General features: G+C 45.7%; 1 protein-coding gene across 3 annotated transcripts in view; it reads right to left on the bottom strand.

Annotated features, from left to right (window-relative positions):
• The window catches only part of USP46 (ubiquitin specific peptidase 46), a gene marked incomplete at its 3' end in the record, with an annotated part of 62,438 nt that extends 40,324 nt beyond the window's left edge, over positions 1–22,114 (bottom strand). For all 3 annotated transcript variants that reach the window (XM_082653369.1, XM_082653370.1, XM_082653368.1), the window contains exon 1: positions 21,957–22,114. In XM_082653369.1, coding sequence (XP_082509495.1) covers positions 21,957–21,992 — 36 coding nt within the window. In that variant the 5' untranslated portion in view covers positions 21,993–22,114. The remainder of the gene's footprint in view (positions 1–21,956) is intronic.
• Between the last annotated feature and the right edge of the window lie 297 nt (positions 22,115–22,411).

Raw genomic sequence — 22,411 nt, 5'->3', positions numbered from 1 at the left:
TCGCTAAGACCTGTCTCTATTTCCTCACCTCCCCATCTCTCCTGAAAATATTCCCTTCTGGATTCTACCCCTGATGAGCTCCACACATGGTCAACTCAGGAAGACACACTTAGCTGCTGGCTTTCTCCAGGTGCTGTCTAAGGCCCTCTTCCCTCCCTCCATGCCTCTTTCTGTAGGGTCCAGGCAACAACCAGGCTTCAATCAGCAGCTACGTGCCAACCATTTCCAACGCTTCCCCTTCATCCCAGAAAGCTCACTTCTGAGCCCATTCAGGCGGGGTGAAGACACAGTTCCACTTGCTTGTCTCACAGGCCCTCAAAATCACTCTACCCCGAAACTAGAGCTTTCACTTCTCCTTCCCCTCAAATCCAGTCTCTTCCTGGTGTTTCCCCACTTGTCCATGACGATGCCACCTTCCACCTGGCTCCTGCTAGAAACCTGAGGGCCACGCCTAACGTCCTTCTCCACACTCGACGGCCATCCACCACAGCACACTACTGACCGATTCACTCTCCTTAAATCTCTCAAATCCCTTCGCTTCTCTTGAACCTCCTGCCACCAGTGGGACCAGGCCACCAGCATCTCTCATCTGAATTACAACAGCCTCCTAAATGGCCTCCGACACCCACCTTGCTCACCTCTAACCCCACCATCAACATGGCAGCAAAACTGCTCTTTCTAAATACAAATCTGCTTTAAAATGCTCCAGTGACTTCTACTGCTGTCTCCAATGTCACCTGCCACCCATTCTCTCATACACTTGGCCTGCTAGGATGGCCTTTGTTCTGGTCCTCAAGTACCTCAAGTTCCCTCCCATCCATCACCTGAATGCTCTTCCCCTGCTTCTTCACCTGGCTGTACCCTATCATCCTTCTCAGGGAGTTCTTTACCGGCCACCCCTAGATTCAGGTAGTCTCTGTAATGGACAGAATAATGGCCCCTCAAAGATGTCCCCACCCTAATCCCTGGAACCTGTGAATATGTTAACTTATGTGGCAAAAGGGACTCTGCAGGTATGACTGATTTAACAATCTTGAGGTGGGGGGGGTGCAGTTATCCTGGATGACCTCAATGGGCCCAGTGTCATCAAGGGTCCTCATGAGAAAGAGGCAGGAGTATCAGAGGCAGCGAGGAGATGTGACGACAGAAGCACAGTTCACAGAGAGACCGGAAGATGCTACACTGCCGGCCTTGACGATGGAAGGGGCCCAGAGCCAAGGACTGCAGGCAGGCCCTAGAAAGTGGAAAAGGCTCTCCTAGAGCCTCCAGAAGCTGTGCAGCCCTGCGACACCTTGATTTTAGGAGTTCTGACCTCCAGAGCTCGAAGGGAATAAATTCCTGTCATTTTAAGCTGCTAAGTCTGTGGTCCTATTTTACAGCAGCAACAGGAAACTAACATACCCCTCCCCCAACAACCTCCACTCTCCACTCATAGCATACTGTCTCCCTTACAGTGTTTACTCCAATTCTTATTTATGTAATTATTAATATGTTTCCTATCCCCTCAACTACATGTCTCACAGGAGCAATGACTTATGTCTGACCTGCTTAATACTGCACTCCCAGTGGCTAGCACAGATTAGGCGCGGGCCTGCTGGGTGGGTGGGTGGATGGATGGATGGACGAATGAGTGGATGGTTGGTTGGATAGATGGATGCATGCGTGCATAGATGGGGATGGTTAGGGCCGTGCAAGTTGCTTCCACGTCCATGATCATTTGGACACAGGTGTGTGAGCTCTCCCGATCTACTGTTCAGTGAGGCCTACATGGTGCCCTCTTCCATTTCCCCATTCTCCCTTCCCTTTTATAAATATACACCCTAGGAATTCCTTCCCATGGATACAGAACGTCACTGATACTGACATTTGGAACCAACCTCTTGCTTCACATGCTAGCATTTTCCATTGGTAACGTGAATTTTTGTGCATCTTTAACAGATTTTGGAGTTCTCTACGTTCCATGTAAATCTCTGTATGATAAAAGGACACACACATGATGGGGAACGTTTCATGAGAGATGGTGGGAGCTTAAAGATCAACTAGACAGTATAAATCGAAATTTTAAATGAGCACATCCTTCAATCCTGCAATTCTTCTTTAAGCAATTTGTTCCACATCTATACTCACACAGGTAGAAAAGATACAGAGACTATAGCAGGGACCAAAATAATCCAGGCCTGGCTTAAACAAGACGGAAGTTTACTTCAAGAGGAAGCAGCACAGGCCTGACGCGGCAGCTCTGCAGGGCCGGGGACTCGGGCTCCTTTTATCTTGTTGTTCTGTCATCCTCAAGAATGTATCTTGGGAACCAACATGGTCACTCCGGCCCCTATCATCAAACAACCTCCGCCAGGGGGAAGCAGACAAGACGGGGAGAGACTGCGTCTTCTCTTCCAAGAATGTTCCTGGAAGTCGCATACATCACTTTTGCTCATGATCCCAGTGGCCAGAATCTCACCCAGCCACACGGCCACACCTAGCTGCCAGGGGAGCCTGGCAAATGGGCTCTATTACCAGCCAAAATTAGAGATGGAAAAAGGATACTGAAGGAACGAGCAGCAGGCAACATCTCGGATGATCCCCCCCGGCAAGGTTTGCAAGAGGAAAACGTTAGAAATAACTGGTCAAATAATTACAGTAATAAACAGGATGGAATACCATGTAGCTACTTAAAAAAGTAAAGCTACTCTATAGGTATGGCTATGAAAATTTGTCCAAGATACAGCGATAAGTATCAATAAGAACGTGTGAGAGAGTAAGTGTGTGTACAGGACAATTACTGGAAATGTCCTCCTTTCAAGCAGCAGACGCTGAGCCCTTTTGTGTCCAGCGCGACTCTACTTCTGAGGGACCCAAAGGGACAGAGCGGCTCGGGCCTGCCTTCAACACCTACATTCTAATGGAAATTCCAGAACGAATACTTGAGAAATTAGTAACACTTGTCACCAGCGTCCAGGAAGCGGGGCTGGCAGATGACAGGCCACCGGGGGCTTTTTGTTTTCTCAACTGTGCAAAGTTTTTACCATCAGCGTGTATTATTTTTGTCATAAAAAATGTCAGAGAAAGTCAGCAAACTAATACCCTGCAGACCAGCTGTCGAAGGCCCACGGCACACAGCTCAGAGCTTTACGAGGCCATTTTCCCCGCCGGTGTGAATTTGCTTTCCCCTCTCTTGGCCTTAGTTTCCTGGCTGAGAGGTGGGATATTCGGCCTGCCTGTGGCTCAGGGGGCAGAGAGAATCAAACAAGACGTGGAACATTATCAGCACTATGTAAACTGCAAGGTGTGCTGCAAACCCAAGAGCCTGCAGTCCTACCGCGAGCACCAAGCACTGTGACACATAAGGCAAACGGGAGGCACTGAGAATAACTGACCAGATGCTGAACAAAAAACTAATCTAGAGCAGTAAATCACAAACACAGTTCTCATTCTCGTCAGTAAAAAATTTGGTAACCTTTGAAAACAATGCACCACACTTTATTAAAAATAGAATCTGGGCTGGGACAAGTTCCAACAAGAAGACTGTAATGCTAACTCTTCACAGCACTTCTGAAAGCAACTGTGTGACTGCCAAGGGGCGCTACAAAAACACAAAACCAACAATAACAACAACTTGTGAAGGATGAGTCATAAATGTATAAGATGGGTATAGAAAGGCATTTCTTTTAAAGCAATTTTAAATGCAGTTTATAGGAAAACATGTTAGAATGCCTTCCTTCTGGGGAGGGGGGAAGAAGACAGATTCTTGCCCAGGAGGATATAATCAGAATGATGGCAATGAGAGTATCACCTCACACCAGTCAGGATGGCCATCATCAAAAAATCTACCAACAATAAATGCTGGAGAGGGTGTGAAGAAAAGGGAACCCTCTTGCACTGTTGGTGGGAATGTAAATTGATACAGCCACTTTGGAGAAGAGTATGGAGGTTCCTTAAAAAACTAAAAGTAGAACTACCATACGACCCAGCCATCCCACTACTGGGCATATATCCTGAGAAAACCATAATTCAAAAAGAGTCATGTACCACAATGTTCATTGCAGCACTATTTACAACAGCCAGGACATGGAAGCAACCTAAGTGTCCACTGACAGATGAATGGATAAAGAAGATGTGGCACATACATACAATGGAATATTACTCAGCCATAAAAAGAAACGAAATTGAGTTATCTGTAGTGAGGTGGATGGACCTAGAGTCTGTCATACAGAGTGAAGGAGTTCAGAAAGAGAAAAACAAATACCGTATGCTAACACATATATATGGAATCTAAAAAAAAAAAAAAAATGGTTCTGATGAACCTAGGGGTGGGACAGGAATAAAGACGCAGATGTAGAGAATGGACCGGAGGACACGGGGAGGGGGAAGGGTAGGCTGGGACGAAGTGAGAGAGTAGCAATGACATATATACACTATCAAATGTAAAATAGATAGCTAGTGGGAAGCAGCTGCATCGCATAGGGAGATCAGCTCCCTGCTTTGGGCCACCTAGAGGGGTGGGATAGGGAGGGTGGGAGGGAGACACAAGAGGGAGGAGATATGGGGATATATGCCTACATATAGCTGATTCACTTTGTTATACAGCAGAAACTAACACAACATTGTAAAGCAATTATACTCCAATGAAGGTGTTAAAAAAAAAGAAAACCAATGAGAACACTGTATAATATGCAGGAGCCTAAACCAAAAACAGAGACCAGGAAGGGGTCTTGGAGATCAGCTCCATTCCACAGATGAAAAAAACCAAGGCCCAGAAACATAAACCTCCTCCCCCAGTTCTGCATCCTAAGGCAGGCAGGATCTCTTTCAAGTCTGTACAAAGTGGAGAAAGGCCCGAAATAACATGTAAGGATTTCTAAGTACACAGAGAAACAGTCACTGATTATAAACCATGAATTAAAATATACGACAGGAGAGGTGAATATTGTTGCTAAAACTACAGTTTTAAGTCTATATTCAAAAACGGCTATTTCACTTATCAAGTACGTTTTCAAAGTACAAAAGTACATAGAGGACTAATTCTCAGAAGCTCTAGTATTCCCAGACTTCTGATGACAAAAGGTCATTCCTAGAGCCTTAAGGAGAAAGTGAAGCAAAAATGAAGTGATGCAGCTCAAGATTTCAGGATGAGTCAGAAGCACTTGCCAGAATTCAAGGATGGTTAAGGAGGAATTAGTCACTGGCTTCCACATAATGAGTAATAATAACAGACATCACAAAAATAACACTTACTGTGTCCAGTCACTGCTCTGAGGACTTGATGTATATTTTACTCATTTTAATCCTCACAATAATGCTGTGAGGTGGATGTCCTTATTGTCTCCATTTTAAAGATAGGAAAACTAAAAAAAAAAAAAAGGGCTTCCCTGGTGGCACAGTGGTTGAGAGTCCGCCTGCCGATGCAGGGGACACGGGTTCGTGCCCCGGTCCGGGAAGATCCCACATGCCGCGGGGCGGCTGGGCCCGTGAGCCATGGCCGCTGAGCCTGCGCGTCCGGAGCCCGTGCTCCGCAACGGGAGAGGCCACAACAGTGAGAGGCCCGCATACCGCAAAAAAAAGAAAAAAAGAAAAAAGATGTAAAGATAGGAAAACTGAGGCACAGAGAGGGTAAGTAACTTTATCCAAGTTCACACAGCTAATAAGTACTGGAACTAGGTTTGAACTCACACCATCTGACTCCAGAGTGTATGCTCCCAAGCACTACACAATATTGACTCTCAAGGTGGCAGGGTCCCCTCAGAGTCCCAGAATTGCAGGAATGAAAAACCGAGGAAACAGAAGGGGTCACAGAGTTATACAGGTAAACCCCTGCCTCTGAGGCACCATTCAAAATATTCTAGAATGAGGAGCACAGGTGTCCTTCTCTGTAAAATCACCACAGAACACTGCAACCTGTTTAAGAGAATATAAAATTGAGGTTGAAAATCAGGAGAAACTTGAGATGTAGTCAAGAGGAAATAGGTTTTTTTTTCAAAATGGTTTCGGGCTGTGGATTTTTATCTAGCCAAATAGGAAAAGAAAATAATATTGTTTAAAATAGGAGTAAGTGAAAACAAGATCAAAAAGCAGAAATGAATTCTAAGAAGTAAACCATTTTACACCTAATACTAGAAAAATGTGCACTCTCACATCCCTAACTTCTAAATTTTTGGATACTGACAATAGAAGAAAAAAGAAAAGAACAGAAAGAGAAAGGACCCACCAGAAGTATGCAGAACAAAATGTGTTAATATATTAATACAGCTCATCTCTCAGTGTTGGGATTATTTGGGAGGGGTGAGTTGGGAGAAGTAGTATGAATTATGTATCAGGGAAAAAACCGCCATTATTTTCTTATCCAAAGAAACTGGCAAAGCATCTGTTGTGCCTCTACAGAGACAGAAATGCAGATTGCGATTCTGAGCCTCTTGGCTCAGAACTAGTGTGGCCAGTTCTCTGGCCCCTCAGAGCTGTCCCCTCTTTCCCCCCATCTCCTACTCAGCATTTGCCTTCAATGTCACTTCTCCACAGCTACCTTCCCTGACCCTTCCCTCTCTCAGAATCCTGTGTGTCTCTTCATACAACTAATCACAATTTGTAATAACTTACTTATTTGTGACTATTTAACACCTGTCTTCCCACTGGACCACAGGTTGGCAAATGACAGTCCATGGGCCAAATGTGGCCCACCAACTGTTTTTGTAAATAAAGTTTTATTGGAACACAGCTGCGATCACTCATTTACTTATGGTAGCTACTTTCACAGTACGACAGCAGAGTTGTGTAGCTGCGACAGAGATATCATGGCCCACAAAGCCTAAAATATTTACCATTGAGCCCTTTACCAACAAGCTTGTCAACCCCTACACTAGACCATAAACTCTATGAGGACAGGGTTGTGACTGACTGGTCTCCTAGGACCATGCAGAACATCTGGCATACAAAAGCACTTACTAAATTTGCTGACTAAATAAACTTGGTAAACAGGGTAAGCAGTATGTGCCACTCGTTGTTCAGAGAACCTCACGTCTCTGTATTCATCGACTCCACTGTCCGCCAACCGAGGCAGTCCCACTTACTGTCCCCATGCCACTCATGCAAGAACAGAGGGAACCTGCTCGGGCTCACTCAGCCAGTAAAGGCAGCGCCAGGACTCAACCCCAGGCCATTCAGGTCCAGAGCCTGAGCTCCTGACCACAAGTCAGAGAAGATGGTCTTCTCATTCATCCTTTTAGTAATTCCTTAGCTGCAGACGTAGAGACTGGGCAGAGGGCCGCAGCTTCTGAGAGTGTCCTCTTTGGCTGCTGGCCATCACACATCACCTAACCACGGGCGGGCAATACCCAGAGGGGCTGTGGATGCCGCCCGTCCTGCTCAGAGAGCACACACATCACCTGGTCCCATCCAGCAACACTGATGCTCTCCCTCCAGAGAAGTCACACACTCAGACTCACTATCCCCATTTCATAAGTGAGGGAAATGAAGTTGATGGAGGTTAAGTAACTGGCCAAGGTCAAGTGTTAGTATGAGGCAGAGGTCAGCTGTGAACCCACAATCTTAATACCATCACGACTCCAACTCCTGGCTCAACAATGCTCCTCTGCCCCGCTCCAGGCTTCCACAGGAAGGCAGTTAAAGGGCATTTTCATTCTGCGCCAGGATAGCACGTCATTTCCATGCCTTATACGATACTGGGGAGAGAGAAACAACTCTGGAAAAAACCTCAACGTGACTTCACTGAATGATGTAACGCAGAAGCAAAAATGTCTGCAGCTGAAGAAAGATGACCCTGGGATACATAATGATCCGAAGTCATCATAGGAAGGACAGTAAACAGCAGCTAGAGCCTCTGGCTTGTAAAACAACTCTCTTTGTGGCTCGACACAGCATAACAAAGTCCTCAGGCAGAGATGACATTTCAACTCAAAAGGAGAGGGGCTTCCCTGGTGGCACAGTGGTTGAGAGTCCGCCTGTCGATGCAGGGGACACGGGTTCGTGCCCCGGTCCGGGAAGATCCCACATGCCATGGTGCGGCTGGGCCCGTGAGCCATGGCCGCTGAGCCTGCGTGTCCGGGAGCCTATGCTCCCCAACGGGAGAGGCCACAACAGTGAGAGGCCCGCGTACCACAAAAAAAAAAAAAAGGAGAACAAAGAGCTGGGTCTGTCTTCTAGCAGAAGGTGGAGGAGGAAGTATTTACCCCAGTCCCTGACTTCAGTGACCTGGAACCAAGAACCTCACTCCCAACCCAGTGTTCTGCACAGGCACCAAGCTGCCTCCTCGACGATGAGGTCTCTTAAGCTCCTACTTTACCCAAAGGTACCCTTCTCATCGTTTCCCTGAAAGGCAGCATTGGTGTCACAGGATCCTGGCAAAGCCCCAGGTCAAAGAGGCCAAGTCCTCAAATTTAACTAACAGGGTGATTTCAAGTACTTCCCTCATCCCCCTCTGTAGTTCGAGCTCAAGGTCTTCATCAGTGAAAAACCAGGACAGCAGTATCCCCACCTCACAGTGTGGAATCCCTGCCCTTGCATCGGTACTGCACTAACAGAGATATTTTAGTCTAATGTACTGAAACCACCCTGTAATGTATTGATTATGAAACAAAATATAAAATTCTGTGCTCTCTTCTCCCCTCCCCAGACAGAATGGCAAGCGGAGAAAAGAGAGGTAGCAGGAGGTCTTCACAGCGGTACTGCTCAAAGCATTATTGCTCTGCCCGGGAGCAAAGTTCAGAAACTGAAAACATGTACAATGAATGGACCGGGTGAGTTTGCACCTGTAGAGTTTGGTAATAAAACAACTGGACCCGGTGTTTTAAGCAACTTTGAGGTTTCTATTCCATTTTGCAATTAATGTTCTATTGTATTTTACAAAAGTATTAGTCTGTGACAGATTGAAAATAAAAATAAAACTGGTCCTTCCCTACAGACTTTGAAAATAATTGCCAACAGCAAAACAGTTAAATGAAATTGAGCTTGTTTTCTGAAATGTGTGAAGAGCTGCTCAAGCTCACTTCTAATATGATAAATGCAAACTAAAAATATACCGAGACACCATTTTCTCCCCCCACTGGCAAAGATAAAAAAGCTTTTGGAGAGCACCCGACTTTGGCAAGGCTGTGGGCTACGAGAGTCACACATATTGAGAGTGGAGGGCAATCTGGCAGTTACAAATGCATCGAAGTTACAAATGCAGATCCATTTCTAGGAAGTCAGCTGACAAGATACACCCCAAAGTATGCAAAATGATGTAGGGACAAAGTTGTTCCCTGCAGCCTTGTTTGTAAAAAACCGAAGACTGGAACACTACCTTCAAGCCCATCAGTTGGGGGCTAGTTATGTGAATTCAATATGTTCAGGCAACTGAATACTCTGCGGCCATAAAAAAAGAATGAGGATGCTCTGTACTTACTAGCACAGACCCAAGCCCAAGACACAAAAAGCAAAGGGCAGATCAAGACTGTTCAGTATATGCTACAAGCACTGTTTGTGTTTTTAAAAACTAGGAGAGAAATATAAACATTCTTGCTTGGGTATGCATAAGATACCTCTGAAGAGAAGCAGAAGAAACAGCAAATACTGCTGGATGCCAGAGACAAGAATTGGATGGTGGGTATAATTGCAACATACATCCTTTTGTACAATCTAAAATTTCTACCATGTAACTCATATTCACCTTTTCAAAAACTTTCTTTAAAAATTCTTTTAAAAAAGGAAGAAACTGAGCTTAGTTGCCTCACGTGTTTTTGTTAGGAATACCTAAGTGTACACCAGATAACACAAGAGGGTATGTTTATGCTTATCAGATGACTGAAAATCGTTTACCACATGATGTGCCCTCATTACCAGGAAAGGAAAAACACAGTATCCTGACTGATGATTACAGAAGCTTTGCCACACACCCTCAGTCCTGAGCCTTCCAACATCTCAGTCGGAAATCACAGCTTCTTCCTCCTTTTGTCCGCTCCACGCACTTCCCCTCCCCGGGCTTGTCTCAGATTGGAAGCCACGGTGAGCTTACAACATGCTGGCTCACCTTCTCAGAACTGCTCACCAGGAGGAATGGCTCTCATACAGACCCAGAGACCTAAACTCACCTGCCCAAAGCCACAAAAGTGACAAAGTGGCAGGATCGAGATTGGAACCCGGGACCTCGGATCCCGAGATCGGGGCTCTTTCCACTACAGCCTTTGGACTCCTTTGCTAGTGGGAAGGAGGGGGCTCTAGAAGAAAACTGCAATAAAATGGCCAGGCACCGGGCTAAGCGCTAGACACAAATGATTCCACTTACGCCCCACAATGCCCCAGGGAGGGAAGTTCTCTCATCACCCACGTGCCATGGATGAGCAGCAGAGTCTCTGAGAGGGTGGATGATGGCCAGCTCTCACATCCAACCAACCGGATCCCATCCACAGGCTGACCTGCCTCGGGGGGGAAGCTCACCAGCCTGCCATCCGCAAACCAGTTTAACAGGGCTCCTCCAAGAGCCAGTTAGGCGAACCACCATAAAGAACCTCTTATCTGAGCCGATGTCTCCTGAACTACAGACCATGAATGCCCAAGGGAGGGGAGATAATCTTAGGTGGCACGAATATGAACATTTTTAACTTTAGCAACTACGCTTTTGATATGTATTTAAAAGGCACATAACCGGCTCATCAAACCCATTACCTCACAGATGTCATAGCACAGAATGAGGCCAAATTAAAAGAAGCTGAGCAGACTTAAGGACAACTACTAAATAAATAAGTTCAGGTGGTTCTGAGATATAATGAAAAGCGTGGAGGACAACAAACTGACACTTGAGAATCACTGGTCTAACGAAGTGGATGCAGTCCATGGCTTTTCTCTAGAGGAAGAGAAGCTTGGGAATACCCCAGCACACAATACACACGAGTTCTAAACGTCACTTTACTTGTATTTATTTTATTTTCATCCGCCCTCCACTCTCCACACCAGCCGGCCTCTCTCAGATGGATGAGGCAGGACCCCAGTTACCAAAGCATCCTGAAAACTTGTACCTAAATGACAGTGTCCTGTGGTGGCTTAACCTTGGGTTGACCACAGGCCTAGTTTGCCCTGAATAGCTCTGATTACACCTATAGATCAATGAGTATCAAATAATTAGTTTGAGCGTGCCCCCTCTCACTTTAAGTGTCTGACCTGGGGAAGAAATTGGAGAGCTGACTGGGAGAGATGTGACCTCATTCTAGCCCTTCACACTCAAGAAACAGTGAGAAGGGACACCCACTTCCTCAGCACCCGCAGTCAGAACCGCACCATCTGATGAATTTTGCCTCTGCTCTTGCCCAACCTCCTTCCCCAATCCTATTTTTCCCAAAATGCCCACTAAATGTAGATGGCAGGTCAAGATGAAAGGATCCCATTGGCTCCTGCAATACCAACAGCTCTGTGCTTTGAACAAACTGAAGGAAAATGTTCATTCGCTAAAAGAGAATTATGAAAAAGTAATATGCGTGAGGGCATCACAGCTCACAAAACGCTTCCGCAGGCAAGATATCCTTTGATTCTCAAAAAAAAAGCAGTGAGGAGGCTATTTCATCATGCCATTTTGTGTTGTAAAGAGATGGGGAAACAGGCCCTGAGATTTACCAAGCAGGATTTTAAACCCCAAACTGCTCCACTTTAGAGCTGTATGGAAAAAAGAAATTGTTTTCCTTTTCTCCCTAGGGTCTTAAGTGTGCTCCCCAAACCAGGAGCATCTGGTCACGAGAGAGGATGCTAGAAAGGCAAAATCTCAGCCCCACTCCTAACCTACTGAATCAGAATCTGCATTTTAACGAGATCCCCAGGTAACTCCTGCAGACAAGACAATTTGAGGAGGGATTTCCCTGGCGGTCCAATAGTTATGACTCCATGCTTCCACTGCAGGGGGCACGGGTTTGATCCCTGGCCAGGGAACTAAGATCCCGCATGCTGCACGGCATGACAGGGGAAAAAAAAAATAAATAAAAAAGACAAGACAATTTGAGGAGCACTGCTTTACTGCAAAGCAATCCTTCCATTCTCCCATGCTGCATCTCTTCATTCATTTATCCAGTAATTATTTACTGTGAATCTACCACACTGTGCTGAATGCTGGGAAATCCCCAGTGAATAAGATAAACGTAGCTCCTGCCCTCATGGGGTTGCCAGTCTAACACCTTTGAAAAAAGGTTGGTTTTTTTCAACCTTGGGTGCTGATCAGAATCAAGGGTGGCACTTAAGGAAAAAATGCAGGTGCCTAAAACCCACTCCAGACCTACCTACACCTCCATACAGTCAGAAACTGAGGCTGAAGCCCTAGATGCTGCTTCTCAGACAAGCTCCAATTCATGCAACCACTGTGGAGAACAATTTGACAATACCTAGGGAAGCTGCGGGCGAGCATATCCTAAGAGCAGCATTTCCACTTCCAGGACTATATCCTGGAGAAATGGAGGCATGTGTGCAAAGAAGACAGGAACAAGAACATTCACTGCAGCACTGTTTCCAGACAGAATATTCTGGAAACTATCCAACTGTCCCTAAATAAGGGAATCAATAGGTAAACCATTGTGAAGTCAAAAAATACTGTTAAAGAGCCCTTAGAATGAATAAAGAGAAAATAAATAGATGTATATGTGCCAACATATTCTCGAATATAATTGTTGAGTGAAAAAAGATAGTCACAAAGGCTATACAGTTGTACACACACAGATATACTGCTTACGGATTCAAAAACAGAAGTATAAAGACATGCATGGTAAACACATACCATCTTCAGGAAAATGGTCAGTTCTAGGAGGAGGGGATAGGAAAGAGATAGGGGTGGTTAGTGGTTTTTTTTAAGGTAGCATATCTAAAAAATGATCTTAACCAAATATGATTAATGTATAAGTCCGTTAAATCTGAAGGGTTGGCGTTTGGGTATATAACATATATTAAATTACATTCTTTTTTTCCATACTTTTTTGGGTGCTAATGTTTTGTGATTTAACTTCTTTAAAATTACTTTCAAAAGCTTCACAGGGGATGTGATATATAGCCAGGGTTGGGAATCCCTGTTATAGGAACATAAAGCAATAAAACTCTACTATTTAATATCAGGAAATACATCTACAGAATGGCAACGATCTATAGCTCTTGAAGTTAAATTACTACCTTAAATAATTTTATATAGATTTTAAAAAAACCTTTCACATGGCAGATAATTTCTATAGGCTATATATTTTTTTTAGGAGGCCAAGGTTATTACCCAAGGAAAGCAACATTTCTCAAACTGTGATCCTTAGCTCACCTGCAACAGAAGGAAGCGGGAGTGAGTAGAGGAGGGAATATTTATTAAAATGCAGATTCCAGGTTTCCTGCCTTAGACCTACGTAATCAAAATCTCTGAGGGCAGAAGCCCAGAGGCTGAATTTTTAATAAAAGAATGCACCTGTGGGCACAATTCTTTCGTACACCGAAGAACCACTCAAGTATATTCTTTAAGTTAATGTTACTCATATTTTTAAAACCATACGTGTCTGCGTTCAATAAGGTGACATTCATCATACTCTGAAAATTAAAATAAAGCACAGGGAATGTTTTCTAAATACTTGAGATCATAATTCCACAAGTACATTCAAGCAGATCCCGATAAAAACTGGTTTCCTGCACAGTGTATCTAACCTGAAGGACAAAGAAATGTATTTCAGGAAGAACACTAACTTCACGTTGCCCTTCTAACAGAACTTCAAAAAGCAACTGGGTGAACAAAGCTCCACAGGTCCAGCCCTGCTGCTGTTCTCACCGGAAGAGGCCCCAGACACGATTTTCACCAAAGCCAAATTCGATTAAACAGGGCATGAACGATGTAACTTGAACTGAGGCCTGGCTAGCACAGTAAAAGATCCCACATTTCCTCTCAACACTCAAGACTATCTTCTCCATTCTAGTCTATAATCCTTTTGCTACATTTTCCCCACCTTGTTATCATGTCCTCAGCCTCTATCTTCCATTCCATCCTTATCTTGCTTGACTTTTTCTTTGGTCTCCCTGATGCTCCCCTTCATTTTCCTTTTCCCTACGTGCAGACAAAACCAACACCGCAATCCTGACTTTCAAGCCCTAGAAAACTGCTCTCGAGCCCCTGGATTCGAGCCCCTGGATTCAAAACAACCCAGGGCTTCCCTGGGGGCGCAGTGGTTAAGAATCCACCTGCCAATGCAGGGGTTTGAGCCCTGGGCGGGGAAGATCCCACATGCTATGGAGCATCTAAGCCCGTGTGCCACAACTACTGAGCCCGAGCACCACAGCTACTGAAGCCAGCACACCTAGAGCCCGTGCTCCGCAACAAGGGAAGCCGCCGCAATGAGAAGCCCGTGCACCACAATGAAAAGTAGCCCCCGCTCTCAGCAACTAGAGAAAGCCCGCGCGTAGCAACAAGGACCCAACACAGCCAAAAATAAATAAATAAAAATTTAAAAAATAATAATAATAAAACAACCCAGCACAGGGACTTCTCTCGAGGTCCAGTGGTTAGGACTCGGTGTTCCCACCGCCAGGAGCCCAGGTTCAATCCCTGGTCAGGGAACTAAGATCCCACAAGCCGTGTGGTGCGGCTGAAAAAAAAAAAAGAGAAAAAAAAAAAAAAACAGCACAAAGGGTGGTGGGGGGGGATAAATTAGGAGTTTGGGGTTAACATATACACACTACTGTATATAAAATAGATCACCAAGAAGGACCTACTGTGTAGCACAGGGAACTCTACTCAATATCTTATAACAACCTATAATGGAAAAGAATCTAAAAAACAATATATATATATGTGTGTATAACTGAATCATTTTGCTGTACACCTGAAATTGACACAACATTGTAAATCAACTATACCTCAATAAAAAGTTTTTTTTTTAATAAAATTAAAAAATAAAAACAACCCAGCAGGGACGAAGGGAGAGAGTGGCATGGACATATATAACACTACCAAATGTAAAACAGATAGCTAGTGGGAAGCAGCCGCACAGCACAGGGAGATCAGCTGGGTGCTTTGTGACCACCTAGAGGGGTGGGATAGGGAGGGTGGGAGGGAGACGCAAGAGGGAGGAGATATGGGGATATATGCCTACATATAGCTGATTCACTTTGTTATACAGCAGAAACTAACACACCATTGTAAAGCAATTATACTTCAATAAAGGTGTTAAAAAAAATTAATAATAAAAGAAAGAAAAAAACAACCCAGCAGGGCTTCCCTGGTGGCGCAGTGGTTGAGAGTCTGCCTGCCAATGCAGGGGACACGGGTTCGAGCCCTGGTCCAGGAAGATCCCACATGCCGTGGACCAACTAGGCCCGTGAGCCACAACTACTGAGCCTGCGCGTCCAGAGCCTGTGCTCCGCAACAAGAGAGGCTGCGACAGTGAGAGGCCCGCGCACCGCGATGAAGAGTGGCCCCCGCTCGCCGCAACTAGAGAAAGCCCTCGCACAGAAACGAAGATGCGACACAGCAAAAATAAATTAATTAATTAATAAACTCCAACCCCCAACATCTTCTTAAAAAAAAAAAAAAACCCAGCAAAATAAACACATGAAAAGATGTTCAGCCTCACTAGAAAACAAGAAATTGCAAATTTTAAACCACAAAGATATCATTTCACACCCATCGGACTGGCAAAACATTAAGTCTAACAATACTGAGTGTCTGCAAGCATGTGGAGCAACTGAAACTCCCAAACCTGCTGGCTGGAATGCAAATTGGAGAGAAATAAGGCAATATATTAGAGTCAAAGATGCCCATTTCCTTTGACCCAGCCATTTCCCTTCTAGGTATGCACCACAGAGAAACTCTAAACAGATGCACAGGGAGACAGGTTCAAAACTGTCATGGCACACACACACAAAATTCTAATGCAACAATAAAATGAATTAATATACTGTAGCACATTCATGTGATGGAATATTATACAGCAGCTAAAATAACCTAGAATTACATGTATTTGCATGGATAAACCTCAAAATCATTATTTAAACAAAAGCAAACAAATTGTTCAGCATTACAAACATGAGGAAGCAAAACTCAAATCTGCTTTAGGAAGACCTACATATCTAGTAAAGGTATAAAAACGTGATAAACACCAAATTCAGAAGAGTGGTCATTGTCTGGTGGGAAGGGCATGAGATGGGGAAAGGTTCACTTGTATTTGTAATATTTTATTTCTTCACAGGAGGGAAGATACTGGGTGTTCACTCTTACCAGTCTCCGTATTTTTCTGTAGGCCTGAAATTTATCACCACCTAGAAAAAGGGTCCCAAGTCTGAGCTACTTGAGAGCATTTGGGGGTTCTGAGAGTGGAATCAGAACTGGACGGGGACTTCCCTGGTGGCCCGGTGGCTGAGATTCCGCACTCCCAACGCAGGGGGCCCGGCTTCGATCCCTGATCAGGAAGCTCGATCCCGCGTGCCGCAACCAATACCAGGCACAGCCAAATAAATACTTTTTTTTTTTTAAAAAAGAATTTGATGGGCAGGAGGAAGGTTGAACCTACAAATGGAAAGCTCAGAGAACCAACAGGGTTCCCCTCTCGCTCTTCAAACTACCCATGGCAAATAATCATTCTCAGAATCATGGTAAAATTCCATGTAGAGGACTTACGACATCCCCAAAATTCGAAGCCACAATCCCAGAACAGAAATATTCCAAAAAGCCTTTAGTGCCGGGGTTGGTTGCTGACACAGAATTTATTTGCCTCAAGAAACGTTTCTGCTGGTTCATTTTGGGGTGGCCTATTCTCGTAAAAGATCAGCAAGGCCTTTCAAACCCTTAGACTAGCATTTGGTTCCACCACAAGTGAAGGTTTATTGTAAGAAGTTACATTAAAATACTTAGGCCAGAAAAGTTAACTAGACTAAAAGACACCATTTTTTTACATCTCTCCCATCTCTCCCAATCATCTCTCCCAAACATCTTCTCCCAAGTGAAGGTTTATTGTAAGAAGTTACATTAAAATACTTAGGCCAGAAAAGTTAACTAGACTAAAAGACACCATTTTTTTACATCTCTCCCAATCGATTTGCTTTGGGCTGGCTCCGTGGGTAGGCCAGAGATAAAACCACCAAGAGATACCTTTCTGATGATACCACAGAATTAAATACCATCATAAAACCTCAACTCATTCAAACTAACTAAACAGACTGGGGCAGGGGGGAGAGGGAGGGGGAAGATGTGAACTAGACAATCTTCTCTTAATTGCTCAAGAGAATCAAAACTGAAAATTACTTTCAGTTACAACCCAAACACACCAAAATTCCACATTAATGAAAAATAAATAAATAGGTTTTATTGTTTGGGTGAACTGGAACACACATAGTTGATATCCAGAAAATGGTATCACATTAATTCTAACTAAATATTGTCATTCAGCTTTGTTTTCCCTTACGATTCCAAGAAAAACAAAGAAGAATCTGTAGACCTAATTGTCAGGTCCTAACCCAACACAAACTCCTCCATATTAGATCTGAGAGGCCAGAAGAACAGAGTTTTTCTTTAAACATTAACCCATGCCACCTCAGGCTGCAATTTCTAAATCTGACAAGTATCAGTGGAGACGCTCACACGTGACCTTAACCTCTCCGAGCTGACATACTAAACTCAACTTACGATTTCCAATGATCTTTGACAACGGGAAGGAGTAACAGTAATAGAGGAAGAAGCAAGTTATCTCTTCCAAATTTTGAGATTTACATATTTTTAAATAACTTTAAAAATTTTTTTCAACTATTCTCAAAACACTTGCCTCAAATAAGTAACTGACTTACCAACATAAAGTGATCTCTATAAAAATCCTCTAGCGTTGTTACAAATGTTTACTAATTTTACTTCCCCTTCATATCAAGGTGACTTCATCTATGTACAAGAATTCAAATCTGGCACGCACAGTGGTGTCCAATAATATCCTGGGGTTGTTCAATGAATGCTGAAATGGTAATATCTGGTAAATTCAATACAGTTTTAAACAAAGTAGTTAGCCACTCAAGTCAAGACTCCAGAAACTACTACTCGCTAAGAAGTTTCTGACAACCAAAAAAATATATATCAGTTTTACAAGCTGAGGAAAAAAACTAAGGTCCCAAGAAATACAACAATTTGTCCAGAGGCACCATTAGACTCAGGCTTAGCTGGAGAGACACTCAATGGCACAGATTCCAGTTCTAAGTTACGCTGACCATAACCATGTCCTCATACCAAATAAAAAAAATAGTCAAACTTGAGTCAAATGCAAATTATATTACAGAAACATCCTGCTGTGTTCATCAGTCCACTGATTCGCTTCTGAGATTTTGTTCAACCTTTAACCCTGTGGATACCACACTGCATTGAAATTGTTTCATCTTTACCAATGTTTTACCCACAAGATAAGAAACCACTGAGCTCCTTGGGGACAGGGACTCACCTCATTCAATTAAGTACCTACACATAATATGTGCCAACACTAACATAAAGGTCCTCAACAGATGGCCATTTTCAAGAACAAAATGTAATCTATTTGACACACAGCATTTCTTCCATGGCACAACTTACAGCGCTATTAACAAGTGAAATTAAGTTTTGATGATTTAGGCCAATTTGCATCAGTACCAGTCACATTTCTAGAGGGCACATTGGGTTTCTCCTAACAAATGCTTCCTCTTCAGAAAATTCCTCAGGCTCTTCAAACAGAAAATCTACCCCCCAAAAAACCTTCCATTTGTAGGGCCATAAAAATATGTAGGAAGTTAAATCCATTGGTCTGGACAAAAGTCACAAGATTATCAACAAGGAACATTTCCTTATGCTTGGTAGCGGCTAGTACATTTTAAAAATTACAACACACCAGCCAAACAAGCTTTACTATCTCTGAACCAGACACGCTGTGTGGCTAAGCTGACAAGCCCTAAGCAAGTTGATCAAGAATCACTATGGCAGGAATTCACACGAAGTGAAATTAAAACAAATGGGAACTCGCATTAAACTGCCAATGGAATGTAAAACTTCAGTGGGGTAGGGGACAAGTGGGGGGATGTGAATATTTTCCACAACCCCTGTATCTAAAACTGGCACAAGAAGTGTGGGGAAAAGAGAAGGTGTTTATTTTTCAATCACACAAAGGATTTGCTACAAGGTTTTTCCTGCTCTGCTGGGTCCTTTCTCGTCCGCTGGATGAAACAAATCCACTTCTCAATGCTAGGTCGGTTTGTACAAGTCTTACCTAGAAGGATGATATCTTTTAACACTCTTTCTGGACACACATCAGCCTGTTTAAAATAAGCCAAATGACCTGCTTAAAAAAAAAAAACCTGCCACTCGTTCTAACTACGACTCAGACCAGCTGGGACCAAATGGAGTTGGGAGTGGGAAGGATCAGTAAGAGCCCCAGAGAGAAATGAAACAGTGAGGAGAGACCCATAGAAAACCTACCTGGAAACAATGCATCATCAAGTGAAGAATCTAAAGAGAAGTCCAATGAAAAACGTATGTTTGATCAAGTGAAAAGACAGCAGTCTCCTCATCAGGGAGCCTCCTCTGTGGGAAGCAAGACTAGGAGGGGCCACGATGACCTGAGCAGCCTTTTATAAGGGGCGGAGTTAAGGATTCCCGTCCCAGCCTCCCTATACTGCAGTCAGCTTGGTTTGCATAAATGAACATGTGGGTTATCTTAGTGGCTGCTTCCATCAGGTACAAGAAGACATCAAACCCATTGTCCTTTAAACCACTGAAGATGACATAATAACGAGAAAGATGATGTTGATAACAACTAACACTCAATGAGTACTTGCTACATACTAGGCTCAGTAACTCATTTAATACAACAGTTCCATGAGGTAGGAACCATTATCATCCCCTTCTTATAGATAAGGAAAGTAGTACAGAGAGCAACTTGTTCAAGGACGAAAAGCTAGTATGTTAGAAGCAGGTCACTGAACCCAGGAAGTCTGACTTTAGAGCCCAAGCTCTTCATATCACTTACTCCAGGCACAGTGTCCATATAGAAACTAGAAACTTAAGACTCCCTAGTTATGAATTATTGGTTCCTCACCTCACCTGGGTGATGACCCTAAATTTGGGGCCTTTTTAGGGACTCCATATGAGATGCCAACTTTCCAGACACAGTGCTAGCCCGCTCCTCTCATGTCCTCCCTGCAGCTTGCCTCCCTGGCCAAGTTTCACTGGAAACAGGTTGTGACATTCTACTCAGGTGTGCCACCAAGAAGCCCCAACTGCACTGAGGGCCAAAAAAAAAAAAAAAAAAAAGCAGGGGACTGACTTCATCTTGGGACGTGCTAGCTCTCAAGTTTCCAGCCTGCTTCAATACAGAGAGGTGTCGCCACACACAAGCAGGACAGGAACACCACCAAGAGCTTCACTGCCCTGTAAGCCCGAGGCCACCCCAGCAGGCACGAAAGAGAGTATTGGAGATGCTCTGGTTTCAGAGCTCCCCTCAGGAGCTGGTCTTAGCAGACAGAGAGATGGAGAGGAAAGGCATCATCTTTTCACTGCACCAAGCGACATTAATGCCACTCGACAGGAAGGAGCAGAAGACCTGTCTCTGTGTGGAGAAGGAAGGAAGAGAGGAAATGTAAACGTGCCAGGAGCCACTCACCACATCTGGTCCTGCACCAGTACCTTTGCAGCTATCACTCTGGGAAGGCCCAGCAACTGCTCTGCCGACCACAGCGGTAGCCGCGTCCAACGGTGCTGAAAACTGAAGCCAGCACCAGTGGGTCTTGGTTCCACCCCTGAGCTAACACATGGCTCCCTAATGCTCCTTTCCCATGTGTTAATCTTGCAACAGAATGTGGGACAGAAGATTTATAAAGCTGGGTGATGGGGGAAGGGCAGCCAGATCACCTTACTCCCAGGCTTCTCAATCAAGCCTCCTCAGATTCCCTTTAGTGGCCTGTATTATTAGCTTCAAGGGAGGTTCCCCCAAACTGGCATTAAAAGAGCATGTGTTCCGCTCAGCTGGGGGGAGGGGAGACTTGATGCGGGGCGGGGGAACCCTGGAGAGCTAAGGCAAAGCACACACTCTCTCATCGTGCACAGGAAGGCAATGCCTTACTCCAGGGGGCGAGCTGTGCTCTCCAAGGCTCTGACAAGTAGAGGTACCAGCAGGATGCACCCTGGGGACCCAAGGGCTGGAGGCTGTTCCCGCAGAAAATGAAAACGAAGGGAAAGCAATGGGAGAAACCCAAGTTAAAGTGATCACCACGTCATGGACCCAGTCCAAACTGGAGCCCAGCAAGGTCCCCTTGCGGTGTCCACGCCCACCAGTCCGCGCTTAGGTCTACAGTGGATCAGGCAGGATAATCCTGGAGACCAATTCCACGCCCCCAGCCGGCCCCACCCTTAGGGCCTCTAATTGTTACTGCCTTATAACCTTGTCCCCCTTTCACAGATGGGAAAACTGAGGCATCCAAAGCAAATGCCATGCTTTCCTAAACCAGGTAGAAGTTCACTTCCCTAACCACAATTTTGCACTTTTTTACAGCTCTATCACATTTCAGATTTCACCAGATACACCTACTGCCTCTGCAAAGTGAATCTTAAATACAGTTTAAGGAGTGAACTAAAAAATGAGATGAGGGCGGTCAGGGAGTCCGGCAGGGCTTATCTGTGGCAAGGACAGGATGGGTGCCCCCCCCCACCAGCTTCTCCTCCAACCCGGTCCCCCGGGACGTCCGGGTTCTGCCTCCCCCCCAAGACGCTTCCACCGCAACCCGAGGGCGGAGGCGCAGCGGCTCGGCCCGGGGACCGGCAAGCGGGGTCCCCGGTCCCGGGGCCGAGAAGGGGGCGGGGGGCTCGGGGCCGCGACCGGCCCGCCCTGCCCCTTGGCCGGGAACTTCTGGCGGCGCCGCGCCGCCCCCGCCGCCCCCACCCCCACCGGCCGCCGGGCGGGCGTGCGACTCGGGTTTCCCTTTCTTCGCCTCGCCGCGCCTGGGGCGCGACCCCCGAGGCGGCGGCGGTGGCGGCCACTCACCATATTACAGATGGAGGCGATGTTTCGGACAGTCATTAGTCTAAAGGTTACAGCGATCCCGCACCGCCATCTTTATAAGGTGAAAACAGAACCGGCCATGGTGAAGCGCTCGCGGGGAGGCCGGGCGCGGCGGCGGCGGCGGCGGGGAGGCGGCCTGGGGTCCGGCTTTCAGTTTGGCTGGGAGAGGGAGGCCGGGAGGGAGGAGAGGAGGAGGGGAGGGCGGGGAAGGCGGGAGGCGGGAGGGAGAGCGGAGGGGCGGGGAGTGGCGGAGCGAGGGAGCCTGGGCCGCGGCCGGCGGCGCCGGGAGGAGGGGCGGTCCGAGCGCCGCGTGCAGCCCGCGCCCCGAGCGCTCCCGCCGCGCGCCCGGCCTCGACCCAACCCCGACCCGGCCCCGGCCCGGGTCCCCGCGGCTCCTCCTCCCTCCTCCGCCCGCCCGCGCCCCCGGCCACCCCGGC

This window comes from Grampus griseus, assembly GCF_964374135.1.
Source record: "Grampus griseus genome assembly, chromosome: 4".
NCBI lineage: Eukaryota > Metazoa > Chordata > Mammalia > Artiodactyla > Delphinidae > Grampus > Grampus griseus.
The sequence above is the reverse complement of the archived record's forward strand: the minus strand, read 5'-3'. Positions and strand labels throughout refer to the sequence as shown.